Source organism: Gymnodraco acuticeps, unplaced genomic scaffold (genome assembly GCF_902827175.1).
Source record: "Gymnodraco acuticeps unplaced genomic scaffold, fGymAcu1.1, whole genome shotgun sequence".
NCBI lineage: Eukaryota > Metazoa > Chordata > Actinopteri > Perciformes > Bathydraconidae > Gymnodraco > Gymnodraco acuticeps.
The window spans coordinates 102,225-124,192 of record NW_022992290.1 but is presented as its reverse complement, the minus strand read 5'-3'; the positions used below and the strand labels follow the sequence as shown (position 1 = coordinate 124,192).

Here is a 21,968-nt window from a genome sequence, read left to right as displayed (position 1 = left end):
AGTCTATCAGCAGACCTCAGTGACCGTGTGGGTGTGTATGGTTTTAAAAGATCTGCCAGGTACGGTGGGGCTAAACCGTTCAGGGCCTTGTATGCGAACAGCAACATTTTAAACTGTATTCTAAAATGGACTGGTAGCCAGTGTAAAGAGGCGAGTACAGGCGTAATATGTTCACGCCTGCCTGTCCTTGTAAAGAGGCGTGCAGCAGCATTCTGGACCAGCTGTAGGCATGACAGGGAAGCCTTGGTCACTCCAATATAAAGAGCATTGCAGTAATCCAGTTTAGTGGATATAAAACAATGTATTATCTTCTCAAAGTCATTAAAAGAAAGGAAAGGCTTGACCTTTGCTAAAAGTCTTAGCTGAAAGAAGCTGGATTTCACCACAGAGTTAATCTGTTTGTCTAGTTTAAAATCACGATCAATCCGTACTCCCAGGTTTGTGACAATGGGTTTCACATATAGTTTAAAAAACATGTTTTATTGCATTTGTAGTTGTATCACACTCCCTGAAATGTGCACAGAAACTCACACACACACACCAACAGATGCACGTTTGAGGCCTCACAAGCACATTCTATACAAATGCACTCTGGCACACGCTCACATGGCAACAAACGGCCCCATCAGACCACCCCCTGCACCACTCACACACACCCTCTTTCGGGGGGTACCACAGAGCCCCCTATTCATAACTTCTGCACCCAGCGTTTGCTGTGTCCAAGAGCGTCGTACGGAGTGTCCTGTTAAGCTCAAACACATAAAGAGGGGCGTCCGTGAGGTGAATACGGACCCTTATTCTGCCTCAGGAGAGGGTGACAAAGCAGAATTGAATTGAAAGAGGGAGAGGTGGACAGACTTGATGAGGACATTTAGTTAAATGTGCTGAAGAGTCTGATGCAAAGTTCAGGAGTGGCCTTACCTACTTACATAACTACCTATTGCATGATGTAAGAAAAGATGGAGGCCGTCTTTGATGCATCACAGTGTAGCATCCTTTCAGTTCTGTCCTCATGAGCACCTCAGTGGAGTTGTGTAATTGCATGTCAACACAGGGAACTTAGCTCTTGTCTTGGAGCCCTGACCCAGCATTAGCAGAGAACAAGTCGACACGTATCAGTAACCTCCACTTCCTCTGTTGCACTGCAAAGACTGCTCGTATATGATTAGCATCAGCAAGACCGGAAAGCACAGGATCAGCTTCACAGAAGGCCGACCCAAACTGAACCAGCATACCCTTCTCATAGCTCCTGATTTGAGAGTTCATCATGCACATCAACACAACACAATAGGGAAACATCTTCACCATAACAGAACATTTAAATGTTTGAAGAAAATGTGAAAAGGTACACCAACCAAGTACAGAAAAACGCTGCACTTTTATAGTGCCTAGACGACAGAGTCTCCGTTGTTGTCTGTGTTATTTGCGGCATGTTTGTGTGTTTGTTGTATTTTCTCGCATCGCTTCATCTGAATCTACATGCCTTAATAAAACTGGAAAATCTTGATAAACACAAAACTGATCCGATAGCTTTGAGATCCTGTGATATTTTGAAGTAAAGATGTAAAGAAAAAGGGTAACGACACAAATGTAACTGAACTAGCCAATCAGAGAGCTCTCTCTCTATCGGTCTCTCTTCGATGAACTGCACAATAGATTGCACAACAGATTCAGCATATGTTGTGTACAGCCCACATTAAATAGTAAGTGAGCTGCATTTCATATAGCGCTTTATCCAGTCTTTACGACCCTGCAAAGCACTTCACATCACACCAATTCATGCAGAGGCAGAGGCTGCGGTACAAGGTGTAACTTTCACACACACAGCCTAACAGATTCAGTCACTAAATGAGTAGTCTAGCCTTGTTTCTGCAAAGTGGGAGAATTTGTGAGATAAACTGTAAAGCCTACTAAACCTAGTGCAGCTTTACAGCATCTTTCATGTGAACTTCCCTTCCGGTTAAACATCCTCTTTAGAAACTAAAGTCAACCACAAAACAACAGATGTGGTAGCCACAGATGCAAACATGCAATCTGCACGTATCAGATGCTTAGCCTCCCTTAAAGCATGCGCAGAGAGGCTGTAAACTAAAACAAATCTATATTGAAAACAAACTCCTAGTCATCTCTGCTCCTTCCTCTCATTAACACAAAGTAGAGTCCATTAGCATGAAGTATACTTCTACATATTACAGTTTCACTCATCTCTCTACAGTTTACTCTGTAACCATGACAGAATATATCTGTCAGATATTCCCCTTCTGAAACAAAAATCTCTAAATGACATGAATGACTGATAATTCTGCTGCTCTGTACAAGAAGGGACAGAGCGGACTCTTTCTGCTGAGGAGACTGAGGTCTTTCGGGGTGCAGGGGGCACTCCTTCAGACTTTTTATGACTGTTAGGCATCAGCCATTTTGTATGGTGTGGCCTGCTGGGGCAGCAGCATCTCGGCTGCTGACAGGAAGAGACTGAACAGACTGGTAAGGAAGCTCTGTCCTCTGGACACTGTGGAGGGGGTGGGAGACAGGAGAATGGCAGGCAAGCTATCCTCCGTGCTGGACAATGTGTCCCACCCCCTCCAGGACACCCTGTCCTCACTGTGCAGCTCCTTCAGCGACAGGCTGCTGCACCCCTGCTGTCTCAGAGAGATACCGCAGGTCCTTCCTGCAGCAGCCAGACCAGCACAGCCCCTAGTAGACCCCCCCCCTACACACACCACAATACAGACACACCCCTTACTGTATACCAACCAACTATGTGCAATATGTGCTATATGTGCAACATATAGGGATATATATATATATGCCGTTAATAACTGTGCAATATATACCTGCTGCTAAATCCTAAGAACTGTTACAGGATGTGTATTTTGTAAATTGCGTAACTTTTAATTTTTTATTATATTTTTTATTATATCATAACTTTTTTTTATCTGAGTACTTTTTAATGCATGTAACATACACTGAACAAAAATATAAACGCAACACTTTTGTTTTTGCTCCCCCTAACCCTACCCCTACCCCTCACACCAGATACTGACTGGTTTTCGGACCCCCCCAGACCCCCCCAATAAAGCAAAACTGCACGTTTCAGAGTGGCCTTTTATTGTGGCCAGCCTAAGGCACACCTGTGCAATAATCATGCTGTCTAATCAGCATCTTGATATGCCACACCTGTGAGGTGGGATGGATTATCTCGGCAAAGGAGAAGTGCTCACTATCACAGATTTTTTCAGATTTGTGAACAATATTTGAGAGAAATGGTTATTTTGTGTATATAGAAAATGTTTTAGATCTTTGAGTTCATCTCATGAAAAATGGAAGCAATAACAAAAGTGTTGCGTTTATATTTTTGTTCAGTGTAGTAACATGTAACATTAAGCTGTCTGTGGCTCTTTTTCTGCTGTAACAACGTACATTTCCCCCTCTGTGGGACTATTAAAGGTAATCGGATTCTGATTCTGCGTGTGGTTGTCTTGACTCATTCCGACACAAGCACAGTCATCCCTGCCTCTTTTATTTTAGGTCACTAAAATAAGAAGGGCGATGACTTCAAAACGGCAAAAATATCTATTCTTGCAGTTCCTACATCTAAACTTGCAACTGAGGGTGGATGACCATTTGTTGAAAAGGCCAAAAAAATCGAATAAAAAAAAATTCCCACAACATCTGTATTTCCTTTTTAACCAAAAACTGATCTGACTTTTTAAACCGGCTTTAAATTGATTTGTACAATTATATACATCCTGGACAATGTTACTTTATTATACTTCATCTATTTTACTGTAACATTGTATTCATGTTTCTCATATCAATTGTTAAAGCACTTTGTTATACAAGTGGACTAGCCCTTACCAGATTATGTATTAAGGGCATAAGGATGATTTTTAAGGAAGCTGGATCAAATGGGGACGGTATTGTACTTTTTACAGGGTCGCTTGAATCAAGTTTCGATCAGACCAAAACCACAGAGTCTGGACTGGTAGTTGGAGAGGTGTCGGTTCACCTACTGGGCACTGCTGAGGTGTCCTTGGGCAATAATAATTGCCAAGTTCCTGTTTGTACATGTGTGTGTACATTTCGGGCCTATTTGTACATCTGTAAAAAACACCAGAGTCAAAAACGGAATTTCCCCTTGTAGATTAATAAAGGAGATCTTAATTGAAATAGATTATAGGGACATTCTAAGTGAGATAAGTGAGAAACGTCCGGGTGATTTCTATCTTTCTGTGCACATGTCAGTAAATGTTCTCTACTAAGAAAACACGTCCCTCATGATTAAAGAGTATCTTTAGAGGTGTCACAGTGAGTCAGTCACATCGTGGTCAGCAGGAGACATGAGCATGACTTTAGTGTGATGTGAGTGTGTGTGTGTGTGTGTCATCCCTAGATGGGCCTTTTCAAACCTCAATATGGTCTACTGATGTGGATCACTTCAGTTTTGTACGTTTGATCTCACCAAACACTACCTCTAAACGGGGACATGTGATATGCATCATATATGGTTAGTCAAGCCTGAGAGAGAACGGGGTGTGTGTGTGTGTGTGTGTGTGTGTGTGTGTGTGTGTGTGTGTGTGTGTGTGTGTGTGTGTGTGGTGTGTGTGTGTGTGTGTGTGTGTGTGTGTGTGTGTGTGTGTGTGTGTGTGTGTGTGTGTGTGTGTGTGTGTGTGTGTGTGTGTGTGTGTGTGTCAGGGTCAGGAAGTGCTTTTGGCTTCTGTTTGAGGACTTACTTCTGTTTTAATTATCCCTTAGAAACTCTAGAAAGTTCTCCCTCTCTGCAGGCTTTTCTCACCAGCTCTGTGTTTCGTCCCTTGCATATTTATTTGTCGTTTTTCTCACTTATCCACTACCTTCCTGTTAGGCCTCGGCGTCCTAGTTGATGGGGAAACTCAGACATGGGGTCAAAGAGAGTTTAGAGACCTGCTTCTGAATATCATGAAGTTTGCATTTCTTAAAGAATATATCTTTCTTTCAGTGATTCTGTCTAGCATTAATTTGACAATATTGGATGTTTTGAGCGTTATGGAGGACGCTGAATTCGTCTGACACTTTCCGGATACAAGACTCCAGTTCAAACCAGAAAGGGGCAATGTTTAACCTCCTGATGGGCCACATTTTAATACATTTTTAGTCGGTTTCTACTTGATCTACTAGGTTATAATACCCCCACAAACTACTCCAATGTTGTTTGAATCTTTCACCATGGCTCTGAAGGTTGGCAAATAAACGGTGGCACTAGTTATTCAGTAACTCTGGTAAACAGTAACTGCATTCATACATTTGAATAAATATTTGAATACTGATATAACTGAAGGAAATGTTGTCCAGTGCCCCCTCCTGGCTGTTGAAATGAGGAGACATTACCCGCTGCACTTGTTGAGGTCAGCCAGCAGGCGGCAATATTCTTTCAATTGCAGGAGCACTTCCTCTGTGAGTATTTATACACCTCATTTATCATTTGTAAAGTGCCTTTTGGCCATGTTGAAAGATAAGATGCTTTACCATTTAGTGTCAATACAACAATATAATGAACATAGCATTTTAAAAAGGAAAGCTAGATATGAAATGACAATGTATTTTAAGGGGTTAAGATTAAGACAATGTTTACAGGGCTTATTTTCTCAAAACACAATTCTCAAAACCACACACCCAAAGTGCAAAACACCTCCTTATTCTTGCAAGATTGTGCATGAATAACGAGGTGTTTTGCACTTTGGATGTCGCCCTGCACCCAAAACTACAGAAACACTTACCAAAACCTAACTTTTGCACCAAATGGCAAACACTTCACTTATAGTTCAAGCCACTTTGTCCAACCAACATGTGGCGCTTTATCTAAAGCACACTCGTCTTTTTGCTCTATGTAGAGATGTATGTATGTTCTTCATATAAAGATTGTTCAAGTCTTCAAAAATATACTGTTGTTTGGTGCAATAATTCATGCAGAACAAATAGTAACAGTTGTGTAAACCAAATGATGCCTCAAACACAGTAAATGTAAAGGAAAACTTTGAGGAAAACAAAAAAACTGAGGGTGGATGACCATTTGCTGACAAAGCCAAACAAATTGAATAAATACAAATTCCCATAATTTCTGTATTTTCTTTTTTACCTTATCCAAAAACTGATCTGACTTTTTAAATGGCTTTAAATGGATTTGTACAATTACATACATCCTGGACAATGTTACTTTATTATACTTAATCTCTTTTACTGTAACATTGTATTAATGTTTCTCATATCCATTGTTAAAGCACTTTGTTATACATGTGGACTAGCCCTTACCAGATTATGTATTAAGGGTATAAGGATGATTTTTAAGGAAGCTGGATCAAATGGGGACGTTGATGAGAACAATGGGTTTACAGCACTGACTATGGGAATTAAATTAACCTGTAGCCTACCCCAGCCATACCCTGGCGCCGCCACTGCTCACTGCAATGGGGTTTTAACCTGTGCTCCCCTGATCCGAACACCAACGCACTAACCCACTGCGCCACAGTTTCCCCCAGTAGTCTCTCTCTCTCCCCATCAGGCAAATACGTAGCGGATGTCGCCTTCTTCGACAAAGTAGCCAAGACGAAGACCACGCCCATCTTCAAACCCTCCAGCCTGGGTACCAGAGCATCCTGAACTCCCTGAACTCCCACGACACGGTCATGAAGACTTTATAAAAAATACAGAAATACTTGAGAAAAGACACAAACAAATGACCACTTGCTGTAATAGGTTAGGTAAAGCACTTCCTGTTAAGATGATTTAACACAACTGTGATGTAAACACGTTTCAGATTGAATATTTAGTGTAGCCTACATAATGCTCTGTATCTGTTGATGGTGTGGGCACTTATTTGTTGCTGTTATTGACAGAGTTAGCACTTTATGTAAGTACATGATGTACATTTGCACCTTAGAAAGATTATTTTTGGAATATATGATTGTTATTACTAAAAGCACTGACAAATTAAATATCTTGCGTTTTAAAGCAGTCAGAAAATACTTATATAAATATAAATGCGTCCTTCCTACAAAGCTAACTGCATGACAGTTTCTCTGTCTCCGTGACTTTAGGCAAACTGACATGCAAATGAGATGACGTTTGACGATAAGGACATCACAAACCAAACAGTGTGGGCTGCAGCCTGCATGGGGAAGTAATCCGTGTATCTACCGTCCAATTGTTTTTCTTTATTAGACACGTAAACGGAAGAGCGTCTGAGAGGCGTTTTTGCTTTTTGCTTTTGACCTTACTAAATGGTCAAATGGTCCTTTGAGCGAGGCGCGAGGCGAAACTCACTGAAGTGATTTCAAAACAAAAGCACTCGTAAAATCACACCTTGAATCACTACAGTATCCTGCTGAAGGACCGGTGATTATTATAAACAAGGGGAATTTAGCTATCACAACGCGACACTGTTGGACTCGGTACTAGTTTGACTTCTACCAGAAATAAAATGAAGAACTTTGACTGTTTACTTTGTGAGTAATCCTCTGTCAAAGTCCCCTCCATAATGCATGTTTTTCTGCTATCTTTGATGAATGATACAAATATAATTTTACCATTAGTTCTTAATGAAATTGATACTGATTGACTTTGTATTAGTTAGCATACTACTAACAATACATTGAAGTACCTTTACTGTGTATTGTTTGAGGAATCTCTGTCAAAGTCCCCCGCTGAGAACACAATCCAGCCACTTCTGCTAAGTTTGATGAGGGAATTATTTCTTGTTGCCATTAAGTTCTTCGTGAGATTGATCCTGTTGGACTCACTACTGAAACTACCCCCACAAGTACTATGAAGTACTTACTGTGTACTTTTCCAGTACTCCTCTGTCAATGTCCCCTCCTGAGAACAAGAATGCATGTTTCTCTGCTATTTTGAATAAGCGTTAACACACCTTTCTTCATGAGACTGATATTGTTGGACAGAGTATTTTAAGAGGATATGGTAGATATGATATCAGCAATACTTCCAGTCAGTAATCCGGCAGAAGCATTTTTACCCCTTGTAAAGTCTATAGAGTCTGGCCTGGATTGCTGTCTATCCTTCAGCACACTGACACACTCTGTCACTCTGGTTGGCCTCATGAATCTGCTGTCTTTTAAAATATGATTATTTCTCTGCTCCAGTTCATTCCTCACAGATTCTTCCATCAATCCCAGTCATTGCATGTCAGTCAATAGATTTTCAAAAAATGTGTCCAATTCAACAAAATGTTTTTTTGTGAGTGAAGGCCAGAGCTAAATTATAGATTGTTTGATTGTGCACTTACAAGGTGAGAGAAAATAAATCCACATCCTCCTATGAAACCTAATTTATTTCCTTTTCCATGTTATACTTATACTTACTTGCATTAGAATATTTGCATGTTGAACTACATGCTGATATATCTTCCCCAGCCGCAAGGAAACAAAATAAATGGATTCATAATTTTTTTTAAATTATAAAAATGTATAAATTAATAATGTTGTGTGCAAACATTTCAAATTTAAATATAAAATGAAAAAAAGTTTACTTTGAAATGATTTCTCACAAAAACCTTCCTAAATTATAGTAAATTGTAAAAAAAAGTTTTAGTCAATATATATACGTTTTTCTGCCTAAAATAGTTGAAATTCAACGTAAACTATATCAAACACCACATGTATGGCAATTAATCCATCTTTGCCCACTATTTAAATTGACTTTGGTTGAAGTTAACAATATTGATATTATATATATATAGCATATAATTGATGCAGTCTTTCTGAATACTTTTAAAATAAAATACTGCAAATGAAGAATATTTGTAATGTTCTGCACAGATAGTGCCTTAACTTGAATTTGAAAACACGTGACTTTATTAATACAGGGGATGAAAAGATTTGTGGAAGGATAAATTATTCATGGGCTTCAATGGCTCTCTAGCTAAAGGGTGTTTTATGGTTGCTTGTATTATCCTCGGATAGTGGTTTATTTAAAAAACTAGTGACATTTTAATAAATATTGCAAAAAAGGGCTCCAAAAAAGGCATATATATATATATATATATATAACCTGGCCGGCTTAACCAGTCTGTATTTCTTCAAGCACCAAGACAATTCTGGGCCATTGATTGTGTAATTTCTCCAAACACATACAGTCAAAATGCCTGTTTTGAAGCCTTAAAATGGTGCAGGAAAAGGACTTTACATTGTATTATACTTAAAGACAGGACTATTCAGTTAAGAGAAGAGAAAAAAAGGAAAAAAATGTGTTATAATGGGTGATGTAACATTAATGACAGACATAATATGAGGTCCTTGGCAGTTGGCACTCAGACTTTAGAGGGGTCATTTTGTGTGGGGCATCACCCTTACAGCATCAGGACAATTTCAATATGGAGTCCAGACACTGGAAGTGTGCTGGAGGCGTTGACTGGGACTGATGGAAGGATGAGGCTGATGAGACTGAAGAATCTGCGAGGAACGAACTAGCGGCAGAGAAATAATGATATATTAAAAGACAGCAGCATCATAAGAGGCCAACAAGAGTGAAAGAGTGTGTTACTTTTAATGTTTAATTGACTGCACTGTAACTTTTATCCATGTATTTTTTCTTTTAATGTTTATTTTATTAGCTTTTCTTTTTAATGATTGATTTTAAATGCCATTTTCTTAATCTCTTTCATTTTTTGTAAAGCACTTTGAATTGCCTTGTGTTGAAAAGAGCTATATAAATAAACTTGCCTTGCCTTGCCTTGCCTTACTTTGCCTAAGGATATTTGTGACCAGCATCCACAACCCTGTCTCCTAAAAAGTACGTTCCCACAGAACTAAACTGCATTCTCAATTACGTTTAGCTAGAAACGTATTTTCTCCCACGTTACGTTCGTTATGAACGTATTTTAAAGTGATATTTATAAATGACTAATATCATTATTATAAGCAAGACAATAAATGGCAAAGATATGTAGAAAATAAACGTCTTTAAAATACGTTCATAACGAACGTAACGTGGGAGAAAAATACGTGTGATATATCTGAACAACAAAGTGGTCAAAAATCATTTTATTCATTTTTTGAAAATATTAAGTGCTATTTAAAATGTGAATTTGCTACATATCCAAACAAACAAACAAACAAAGTGTGCAATCCAATGAATGTTAATCTAACTGGGTTTTGATAGATAACATATATCTTTTTCTTCTCTCAATTATTTAATTTCTATTGTGCACTCTAATCAATATTAATCCAACTAATGTTCGTTTATACATTTTAAGAATGGCGTTTATCTTTTTTGAGAATTAGTTCTTATTTTATTTTTATTTATTGGGGTCTACAACAGATGATACAAATGTTTGTGTCAGTAAATGTGTACTAACAGAGGCGGGGGTGTGTGGAAATAACGGGGACAGAGCTGCTGTCAGACGATCAGCTGTGCGGCGTCATCACAAACGGACGTCGCTTCACGTGACGCTCCGGAGGAAAGGACGTCCCATTGCTCTTAAAACTAATTTCCCTGCTTCTCGTGGATTCCTTGCATCTCTCCATGCTTCCCTGGTGGGAGGGACTAGACGCAGGGAAACGACGCAAGTGAGGGAAGCAATATTGATTTAATTTAACCGAAGTGAGAAGGACCCTGGAGCGTCCACACAGCAGCGTGCGTTGACGCTTGGAGGTGGGCGTATCTGAAGCTTGGGGATTTTTTGCGAGCAACACGACCAACAACCAATCACATGAATCTCCCGCCCCCGACATACAAAGCAATAGCAATGTTAAAATGAAGTAAACTGGATATAAAATCCCCAAACAGGCGAAAACCTACCAGTTTCACCCACTGTCTCTGCCTCCTCCCTCCATGCCTCGCTCCTCCGGTTTGTATCCCGGTAGATGAACAGAGACTGATCATACAGCACCGGGTGATTCACTACCGCTACAATGAATTTCCCCTCAATTTTTTTGAATATGAGGAAATGACCTGCGCAGTTTCTCCCAGCATACACGCGGTTTGATTGGCTAGCGATTGTACTGGCAGATTTGAATAAACGGGATTTCATCGGCTGACGCCTCCGTCGAGGCGTCAAAAGTTGAACATTGCTCAACTTTTGACGCCAGCTACGCCAGCAACGCTCCACGTCGCTTCCCAAAATGCAGTTCGGCTAAAAGTGACGTCACCCCATTCTAAGTGAACGGGCAGAAGCGTTAGAAGCTTCAACGCACGCCGCTGTGTGGACGGGCCGTCAGCTTCCTTCTTCCTCCTCTCTCTCTCTCCAAACAGAGCCCTTTCCGCACCCACTGGCAGTTTCACATAGCAGCTGCACACATACATGGATGTCGATAGGTTATTGTAGATTGCAACTGTTACTGTCAGCATTGTAAGCTTGCCTTTCTGTGGGATTTATGATTTAATAACTTTATCAAACTAATAGGGAAACATGTTTCGTAGCCCTTTTACATTTTTCAGAGGTGAGTGCGGAGAATGTGAAAATTCTGTTGTATGAGACTGAAAATGATTTTATTCTGATGGGAATGTGTGCCATTAATGAGGGTGAATATAATGACTATGTTGGAAATTGAATGTAAATGTTAAATTGTATTGAATTAACATCGAGTCCTGGAATGTAAATAGTGTTTAAGAGAGAAAAAGATATAAACCTCTAAAAGAAAGTGCTTTAATAAAGCTGGTTGTGTGTTTTAAAGGCCATATTTTGTGTCATGTCTTGTACAGGGTGGTACAATAGATTAAAGGAGGGAGGAGGGGTTTAAATGAGAAGCATGGAATGGGAATGAAGACAGGCTGGTTTCAAAGACATGAGCAATGAAGCTTTGCTGAGAGGAATCTGACAAAACGCTGTGACTTTTATTATACCACCCATTTGCAGAATGAAGTTGTTTGTTTCACTTCTCTTTGTCGTTTATGAGCTTTCTTTATGTGAATCAAAAGGTAAGAACATCAACTTGTTTTGTTTTCACAGTCAAAGTTGTTGTATTGTAGCACTACTTAAACAATATAAGATTAGAAAGTTAATTCTTTTTTAATCAGATTTTTCAAATAGGTAGTATTTAGAAATGTATACAATTATTAATGATTTACTTATTGTCATTTAATAAAGTAGTAATACTAATGAATGTAAAATTGTATGTAGATATTTTTGATATACAGTTATGTCGGTTAAAACCACACCCAGGAACAAAGTCCTGGTGATGTGAAGGAAACATATTTTCATTTTAAGTAAATATAAAATACAGCAGAAACTTGAACTAAAATCCCCAGTCATTAGAATTATTAAATAGTATCTATACTTTTATGAATATGTTGATCCATACGAAGATTAACATTTTATTTTATTAAACACTATTGTGTTTTTGTGTAGTTTGCATATTTTGTATATTTGATGGTCTGGTTGCCAACATCCTGAACCTGGAAAGTTTTATGATAGAAGTGTGTAGTCCCCAGCACATAGAAACTGCTGGATTAAAACTTGCATATGTTTGGCAATTTGCACAATTAGAATAAATTGTGTTAATTAAATAAACGTACTATGTAAACAATAGCTAAAAAACTCTTGGCCGATTTGGAAAATCTTGGATTGGTTTGGCAGTTATTGAGGACGCTGAATCCATTTCTGACGGTATCTAATTTGCATGTCAGTTTGCCAAAAGTCTCTGAGACAGAGAAACTGTAATTCCAGTTGGCTTTGTACTGTAGGAAGGACGCATTTATATTTGTATATTATCCAATCGGAAACTGTTGGAACCTGTAAATGTTACTAGCTATGTAAACTAGTCGCTGTAAATATGCTGTATGATGTCCTTTTTGTTTTTCTGTTATGTATATGTATTCATGTGGAACCTACTTGCAGCAGGTCACCCTTGAAAAAGAGATCAATGATCTCAATGAGATTCACCTGCATAAATAAAGGTTTGAAATGAAATGAATATTTATATTAAGTATTTTCTAACTGCTGTCATGAAAACTTTATAAAAAATACAGAAATACTTGAGAAAAGACACAAGCAAAATACCACTTGCTGTAATAGGTTAGGTAAAGCACTTTCTGTTGAGATGATGGAGCACAACTGTATCAACTGTAACCCATTTCAGATTGAATATTTAGTGTACTGACAGGGCCGCCCCTGGCCAACTTGGGGCCCCAAGCGACATTGTGAGGTGAGGCCCCCCCCCCCCAACCGACAGTTGTTTTTGGAAACAAAGTAGGCTACTTTGCAAATATAATTCCTGTTTATTATTATTATCAACACAGTTACTTTTTTATACAGTGAGGTAAATGGTAAATGTGTATGTATGTCGTTCAGTATGCATTTACAGGTGAATACGTCTGCATTTCCTGCCAAATAGCCTCAAAAAGATTAAAATATAATTAATGCAAATAAACTACTTCTAATAATAATAATAATAATCATAATCAATTCAATAATATAAATATATTGTTTTATTATAATATAGTTGTAATAGTCAAGACAAAACATGCTTATGACATGCTCAAAAACTGATACTTCTTAAATCTGTATTCAAATGTAGTTCCCTCTGTCAGCAATGTATCAACAACTACACACACATTTCTATCAGTATTTCTCTGTGTTGTGGTTGACATGATGATGACTGTTAGGAGTAAAAGTTTACTTTTTATTCATGTACTTTTTATTCATGTATTTTTTCTTTTAATGTTTCTTTTATTATCTTTTACTGTTTTTAAATGCCTTTGTCTGAATGTCTTTCTTTTTTGTAAAGCACCTTGAATTGCCTTGTGTTGAAAGGTGCTATATAAATAAACTTGCCTTGCCTTAAGGGGAGAGGCTGAGCATCACCATGAAATGTGCAAATAGACATACAAATGAATATAAGGGCGAAAAATGCTCCATATTTTTTAGGCTGGAAACTTGAACTGTTATGTAAGCCAACTAAACAGACAGTGTATCTCTCTTCCTCCTGTACATCAGCAGATAAAAGGCATCACATACTTGAATGAATGTTAAATAAAGAATGCTGGAAATAACTGCAACTCCATTAGCCTGTATGCTCTGCAGAGACTGCCTCCTTCATGTCCTGAATTGCAGCTGATGTGTTAATATGGCAATTGGCAATTTGACTTATACAACATTCACAAGTTGTACATTTGACTCATACAATAACCCACCTTCGAGTGATGCTCTAGTTTCTTCATGTTTGGTTTTTTTCCCCCTCTTGCTTGCCCCGGACTGAAACTGTCTTTTCACCGACATCTCTTCACCTGCACTAGTGGCCGTATCAAAGCCGTGATTGGTCAGATGTCGATTCATTGCAACGGTGTCGGGTTACACACGTGCTCCCCTTGTCACCTCTCACTCTCGCGGGGGGTGCGCGGAGAACTGAGCGGAGAACTGAGCGGAGAACTGAGCGGAGAACTGAGCGGAGAACTGAGCGGAGAACTGAGCGGAGAACTGCGCACAGCAGCTGAGGCCCTCTGGGCGGGGCCCCCTGCGCAAGGCGGGGCCCCATGCAGCCTGCGTGATTGGCCTGTAGGGAGGGGCGGCCCTGAGTGTACATAATGCTCTGTGTCTGTTGATGGTCGGGGCATTTATTTGTTGCTGTTATTGACAGAGTTAGCACTTTATCTAAGTACATGATATACATTTGCACCTTAGGAAGATTAGCTTTGGAATATATGTTTTTTATTATGACTAAAAGCACTTAAATTAAATTAAGTATCTAGAGTTTTAAAGCAGTTAGAAAAGAGTTATATAAATATAAATGCTTCCTTCCTACAAAGCCAACTGGAATGACAGTTTCTCTGTCTCAGTTAAACTAATTTCCATCACCTAGTTTGCGTTCAACATTACCATCACTTCAGTCACATGCCTTTATCACATGCAATACTAATGTTGATGTATAATGTTGTGTAATGTTTTTATAACTGTTATGCTATGACGTTTGTATTTTGTTTTTGTCTTTGCTTTGTACAGCCCTTTGAGGCATTTCTTGTGATTTGGGGCTATAATATATTTGATTTGATTTGATTTGATATTAAGCAAATTGACATGCAAATTAGATAACGTTTGAAGATAATGACATCACAAACCAACCAGCCTAACTTTGAAACCTGGTTACAACAAAGGGTTCAAGCCTGCATGAGTAAGAGAGGGGCAAATACAAAACGAGGGTGTGTGATAGAAACTCTCTCTGGAGGGACTATTTGCAGACCATTTACATGCACACACCTATATAACAAATGAAAAGGGAAAAGCATAATAGGGCTTCTTTAATGCGACAGAGAAATACAGTAAAATTAAAATCTAATGTCATTCAAAAAGGCAAACATATATCCAAGGAAATAAATGCTTTACAGAAAATAAGTCAAGGAGGGATATGCCCTCACATTTGTGGCACTTTCACATAGCAGCTGCACATACATGGAGGTAGACAGGTTATTGTAGATTGCAAATGTGACTGTTAGCATCGAGGAAGCTTGCCTTTCCGTGGGATATATGATTTAATAACTTTATCAAACTAATAGGGAAACATGTTTCGTAGCCCTTTTTAATTTTTCAGAGGTGAGTGCGGAGAATGTGAAAGTTCTGTTGTATGTGACTGAAAATGATTTTATTCTGATGGGAATGTGTGCCATTATCGAGGGTGAATATAATGACTATGTTGGAAATTGAATGTAAATGTGAAATTGTATTGAATTAACATCGAGCCCTGGAATGTAAATAGTGTTTAAGAGAGAGGAAAATAGATACAAAAAAGTGCTTTAATAAAGGGGATTTTCGGTTTTAAAGGCAAAGTCGAATCATGTCGAATATGGACACAGGCTGGTTTCAAACATGAGCAATGATCCTTTTCAGAGAGGAAACTGACAAAACGCTGTGATACTTCTGCATACCACACATTTGCAGAATGAAGTCGTTTGTTATACTTCTCTTTGCCGTTTATGAGCTTCATTTATGTGAATCAAAATCAACTTGTTTTGTTTTCACAGTCAAAGTTGTTAAAAAATATAAGGTTAGAAACGTAATGCTTTTTTTAAACTGATATTTCAAATAGGTAGTGTTTATACATCTATACAATTATTAGTTATCTGCTTATTGTCATTTAATAAAGTAGTAATACTAATTAAATGTAAAATTGTATTGAGATATTTTTATATATACAGTTATGTCTGTTGGAACCTCACCCAGGCAAAAAGGTCCTGGTGATGTAAAGGATATATATATTCAGTGTAAGTGAATGTAAAATACAACAGAAACTTTAACTAACAACTCAAAAATTGTCAAAATCGGCCAAACCATTTATTCCACATTGGCTATTATTATGGTAATCATTGCTAATCATATGTATGTTGATTGTGCAAATTGCCCAGTTAGCATCTGGCAGTTTCTATGTGCTGTGTACCCAAACTACACATTTCTAACATAACACTTTGGTGTTCTCAACATTTTCGGATTCACAATAGGACTCAATGAGCTGGCAACTTTTAACCTTCAGAGCAGATGAAAAACACAGGAAGTGGTTTGAGGCAGATTATGACCAAATTAATGTAGAAAAGGAGTAAATGCTTCGCCTCTGTCAAATCTGGGGAACAATAGTATGGGAAAAAAGGGGGAAAAAATAAGCAAGGTGTGAGAAAGTCCCCTCTTTTTCATACGAGACCGAATGGAAATAATTTGTGATATGAAAAAGAAACATAAATACTAAAAGCGAGATTTAGGTTGGCTAAGTTTGACCTGATAAACTCCTCTAAACTTCTTTAAGGGTCAAAACTAATCCAAGATTTGTTTAAAAATATGTTCCAACCTTTGATTATTCGTAAAAATGAAGGTATTTTATAATTACATATAGTAGGAATAGAGAAATGTTCAGTATTACCCAAATAACCATATATTGTGTGTGATATTTACCGTATGATGTGTCTACTGTTTTACAGGGATCAGTGCTGGGACTGTGTTTGTGCTGAAGGGAGAGGATGTGCTTCTGAATGTCACGGCAGCTGATGTTCTTCAGGATGTTTCTAGTTTTTCATGGACATTTAATGAGAAAAAAAAAGTATTAACAGTTGACAATGGCAAAAAACCACATGTATTTCCTAATTACACTCGAAGGGTTGAGTTTCCTGTGAACAATTTCTCTGTGATCTTGAAGACTCTCCAAGAGGCAGACAGTGGAGTTTATACTGCTGAAGTGACAAAGCTTTCAGGAGATGTAACAAAAGCAGCTAAATACAAGATTAAAGTTCAAGGTAGGTTTGTTAACCTTCTTAAACACTGATGAAGAGATTCTGTGGTCTTGTTTCTAAAACTCTTCACCTGCTCCTTCCCTCCTCAGATCGAGCGTCTCTCCCTCTCCTCACAGTGGACTCTGTCTCCAGAAACTCTTCCTCCTGTAGCTTCACTGTGACCTGCAGCTCACAGGACTCTCACATCAACAGCACTTTCAGGTGTGACAACCAAACCTGCAGTCAGGAGGGAGGAGAGCGGTCAGAGGGGATCCCTGATACTTTTCTCCAGGTCCACCAATCAAATGGCTCGATCAACTGTAACTATAGCAACCATGTCAGCTGGACCAACGACGCCAAAATAATCAAAGACGTCTGCCACCAGCTTGTTGGTAAGACTGAAAGAGAAAATGACTTACTGATTATAATACACGGTTTGGAGTTTAGAGCATACAGCATAAGATTTCTTAAGAACACATTTGTTCAAACAAGAGCCAGGTGGTATTTACATTTGCTTAATCAGTGACCTTTGGAAGGTTGGTAGTTTCACATTGAACTGAATAACTGTTTGGTTTAACATATTAGGGTTAAAGCAAACAAATACAATTATTTCTTATAACAGATCAGGTCTGCTACTAAGATATGTTTGTGTAATTAAATCTAACAGTCTGGCAGGATGTGATGCAGTAACACTAAGTTTATGAATGTAACCAAGCATTATAATGTGGCTTATGCTTTTATTTACAGTTCCTCCCCCACCAAACCCTGTTCCCATCATTTTGGAGTATTCTTCCCAATTCTCATTCTCGCCATCATTGGTGTAGTACTTTGGTGTCGTCGAAAGAGTAAGTCTAAGTGTTCATTTTATCAAAAACATTTATTTTTGTTTTACTGTCTGTGGGAATTAAGTGTTTTATTCAAGTTCATCATATTCCACATCCTCATTGTCTATTGAGCATAAAACATATCTGAAACCTCTCATACAGCAACTCTTTATAATATTCTCTTTAAAAGATAATTTAGACGCATACACAATATCTGGACTAAATGCAGATGCAGATCAAGTCATATAAATGTTATAAAGGTAATAATCTTTAAAGGTGAAGCTCTCAAAATGAAATGTAAATTAATGCAAATCCACATATATTTTGTTTTGACTGACCTGCAGGTAAAAGAGTGATTATCGGAAATACAGTTTATGATACTGCTCCGGTAAGAGACAAGGTTTGTTTTTACTTTTGAGTGAAAAGTAACACAAATTGACTGAATTTTAGATTTTGAACAATTTAAACAGACTTGGACTGAATATGAAGAACAAGCTAAATCCATAACTGGAGCCTCAGACAGTTATATTGCCTGCTGTGCACACTAATCACTATGCACACTAATCACTAGGCACACTAATCACTATGCACACTAATCACTATGCACACTAATCACTGTGCACACTAATCACTATGCACACTAATCACTAAGCACACTAATCACTATGCACACTAAGCACACTAATCACTATGCACACAGAGTATCTGCATATATGTATTTGCTATATACTGTATATTATCCCTGACTCCTTTCTACACCACCTTCTGCCTGCAGTTCCAGGTCCTGCTGCTCACATTTCTGGTTGAGCTGCTTGCTCTTTTAAAGCTTTGGGTCCGACTAACCTGATGCACCGTGATGCTTCTCTCCAAACCTGCTGCTGAGTCTCTGTCTGGCAATATCTGTATTCAAACTGCACTGTGTTTCTTAGTGATGTGCATTTGTTGTTTGCTTGTGTGTGTTTTGTTTCTTTCTTTTTTTAAATATAGTTTTCCCATAAGTTGATGCACTGATGGAACGATGCTCCTTCTTCTAAAACTCAAAAGGTGTCATGTTCTTAAAACTCTTCATGCTGGTGTCGTAAACATAATGCAGACACAGTGACATTTCTTTCATGCATATCACAAACATGATCACAGCTTTGCTTCCTATTTTTGTCACACAGCCGTTAATCAAAGCTCTGTGACTTCCTGCTGAGCCGAGTGGTTTGTACTTCTGCATTTTCTTCTACAACACATACTGAGAGCAGAAGCCTCTCACGGGAAAGCTGCACTTGAGATACATTTGATTTCAAACCGTGTGATAGCTGTGTGAAAAGTTAAACACAGTAACGTACAGATAACTGTTTTAAGAGAACCAGACATTTTAATATTTTGTCTCAGAACAAATGAACGGAAGAGGGAAACCTTGATTCCCCGTGTCTTTCTCTAAATGCAAAGTACTGTATGTGTTAGCAGTGCAAATGCTTTTTTTGTGTGTGCTTATCTGGCCTTACTCTGCTTTTGATTAATAACATCCAAAATGTCATGCCTTTTAGCTGAAAATACAAAAGAATCTTACATTTTTGTTAAACACCATTATCACTTTTGCAGTCAATAATATGGAATTGTATTGAATTTGAGGAATATATGACATAAAAATACAATATTATACAAATGACCTTTGGTAAATCAATGTTTTGTGACGTTCCAGTTCGGAGCTCCAGCCCGGACTCAGGATCCAACAGATGATGAAGATTCAGCTCTGTCTCTGTCCACCTACGCAATGGTTGGTCCTCACACTGGACCCGTAGCACCCACTGAGACAACACAGCTCAGCTAGAGAGTGTGTACGCTGAGGTAAAAAAGACCACACCAAGTCCTTGAAAAATAATTTCAAGTCGTATTCCACACACTGCATTTGTTGGGATTATGATTTATGGCAACTGAGCCATGGACTTTGTTTTTACGTTACCCTCTTTTGGTGTGAAAATCCTAAACCACGTCCTGTGTCTGCACCCAGAAGCAGGCCCGGACTGGCATCGGGAGGACTGGGAGGTTTCCCGATGGCCTGGCCTGTTAAGTGGCCTGCTGGCCTGAGGATTTTTTTTGTTTTAATGTATGTATTGTGAACGCAACGCTGCGCAAATGTGGGTCTGACTCTGCCTCACAGAGGGTGACTGGCTGTCTACATGATGTGGCCTGCCGACATGGCCACTCAACCCAGTCTCACGGCATTTCGTGTTCACCAACACGATTTTTAATCTATTGATTCGTGTTCACCAACACGATTTGCCCCTTTTTTTCGTGTTGCACAGCAAGATTTTAAAAGCAATGTATTTCTACTGCCTGCAGCACGTCTTTTTCTCCGGTCGGGTCGAGGAAGACCGGAAGCTGTGTGGTTCATAAAAACATGTTCTTACTCAATATCAAGCCACAGTTATTGCTTTTATTTGAAATCGTATAATTTCGGACTTTTGTTGCCGTCTGTGAGGAAAATAAATGGGGCTCAGAGCCTCAGGATACTGAAATCTGTATTTTTAAAATCTTTTTTTCCTTCTAATTTGTTATTCTTTTCAAAATAACACACTGTTATTTACTCACCAATAATACACAATTATCCTTGCTTTTATTTATTGGTTTAATTCCATAATCTCGGGCTTTTTTGGCGTCCGTCAGGAACTTTTGAAGTACTGTTACTAGACTACAAAGCATTAGTCAAAAGCTCCTGCAGCAGAAACCTATCTGTTAGTGCTATAGCCAAATTTAAGGAAGAGATTCCACCAATACTTAACTCGATAGCATGTCTGCATGTAAGGGAGGAAACTTATACAAAATGTACACCACCCCAAATTGATCATGTTGTTGATAGTGCTACAGATGCGCTGCGAATAAAATTAGACTCTGTTGCTCCTTTGAAAAAGAAGAAAATAAAACAACATAGACTAGCTCCATGGCATAATGCCGAAACCCGCAAAATAAAGCAAAAGTCGAGACAACTTGAAAGGATATGGCGTTCTACTAAACTTGAAGAATCTCGTTTAATTTGGCATATTACTCTCAATGAATATAAGAAAGCATTGCGTAAAGCGAGAGCAGCTTACTACTCTTCATTAATAGATGAGAATAAGAATAATGCAAGATTTCTTTTCAGCACTGTAGCCAGGCTGACAGAAAGCCACAGCTCGATTGAGCCTTCTATTCCCATAGCACTCAGTAGTAATGATTTTATGTGCTTTTTTAACGATAAAATTGTTACTCTTAGAAACAAAATTAATGACCTCTTGCCTTTGACCAGTATAGTGTTATCAACAGCTCCCGGAAACGTAAGTTCTAATATTACACTAGATAGTAAACTAGAATGCTTTTCAGCCATACACCTTGAACAATTAAATTCAATGATTCTCTCTTCTAAACCATCAACGTGCATGTTAGACCCAATTCCAACTAAGCTGTTGAAGGAAGTTTTTCCATTAATTAGCACTTATTTATTAAATATTATGAATATGTCTTTATTATCAGGCTATGTTCCACAATCATTCAAAGTAGCAGTGATAAAACCGCTTCTTAAAAAGCACAACCTCGATCCAGAGGTTTTAGCCAACTATAGACCTATTTCTAATCTTCCGTTCCTCTCAAAAATTCTTGAGAAAGCGGTCGCAAAACAGTTGTGTGATTACTTAAAAACAATGATTTATTTGAAGCTTTTCAGTCTGGCTTTAGAACACATCATAGCACAGAGACAGCTCTGGTTAAAGTCACAAATGACATTCTAATAGCCTCTGACAAGGGACGTGTCTCTATTCTTGTTTTGCTCGATCTCAGTGCTGCATTTGATACTATCGACCATGATATCTTATTGCAAAGACTAGAGCACTTAGTTGGCATACAGGGAACTGCTTTAGACTGGTTTAGGTCCTATCTATCTGAACGCTCTCAGTTTGTACGTGTCAATGATGAATCTTCCACGCAAACCAAAGTTAGCTATGG

The 21,968-nt window shown here is 38.4% G+C and overlaps 2 protein-coding genes and 1 long non-coding RNA gene across 4 annotated transcripts in view; 2 read left to right on the top strand and 1 right to left on the bottom strand.

The window, feature by feature from the left end:
* The window catches only part of LOC117540925 (SLAM family member 9-like), a 133,938-nt gene that overhangs the window by 94,649 nt on the left and 17,321 nt on the right, over positions 1 to 21,968 (bottom strand). The window lies entirely within an intron of this gene.
* LOC117540929 (SLAM family member 7-like) lies at positions 11,370 to 18,106 on the top strand. Of its 2 annotated transcripts, none has more exons than XM_034207886.1 (4): positions 11,370 to 11,432; positions 16,891 to 17,202; positions 17,289 to 17,570; positions 17,926 to 18,106. In XM_034207886.1, exons 1-4 carry the CDS (start codon positions 11,402 to 11,404, stop codon positions 18,000 to 18,002), a joined length of 702 nt encoding a protein of 233 aa, XP_034063777.1. In that variant the 5' UTR covers positions 11,370 to 11,401; the 3' UTR covers positions 18,003 to 18,106. The 2 variants fall into 2 exon arrangements, with proteins under 2 accessions (XP_034063777.1, XP_034063776.1); XM_034207885.1 differs by lacking the exon at positions 11,370 to 11,432 and adding an exon at positions 11,811 to 11,910.
* LOC117540932 lies at positions 18,630 to 20,127 on the top strand. Its single transcript, XR_004568243.1, has 3 exons — positions 18,630 to 19,046; positions 19,166 to 19,205; positions 19,693 to 20,127. It is a non-coding gene; the product is annotated as an uncharacterized LOC117540932 (long non-coding RNA).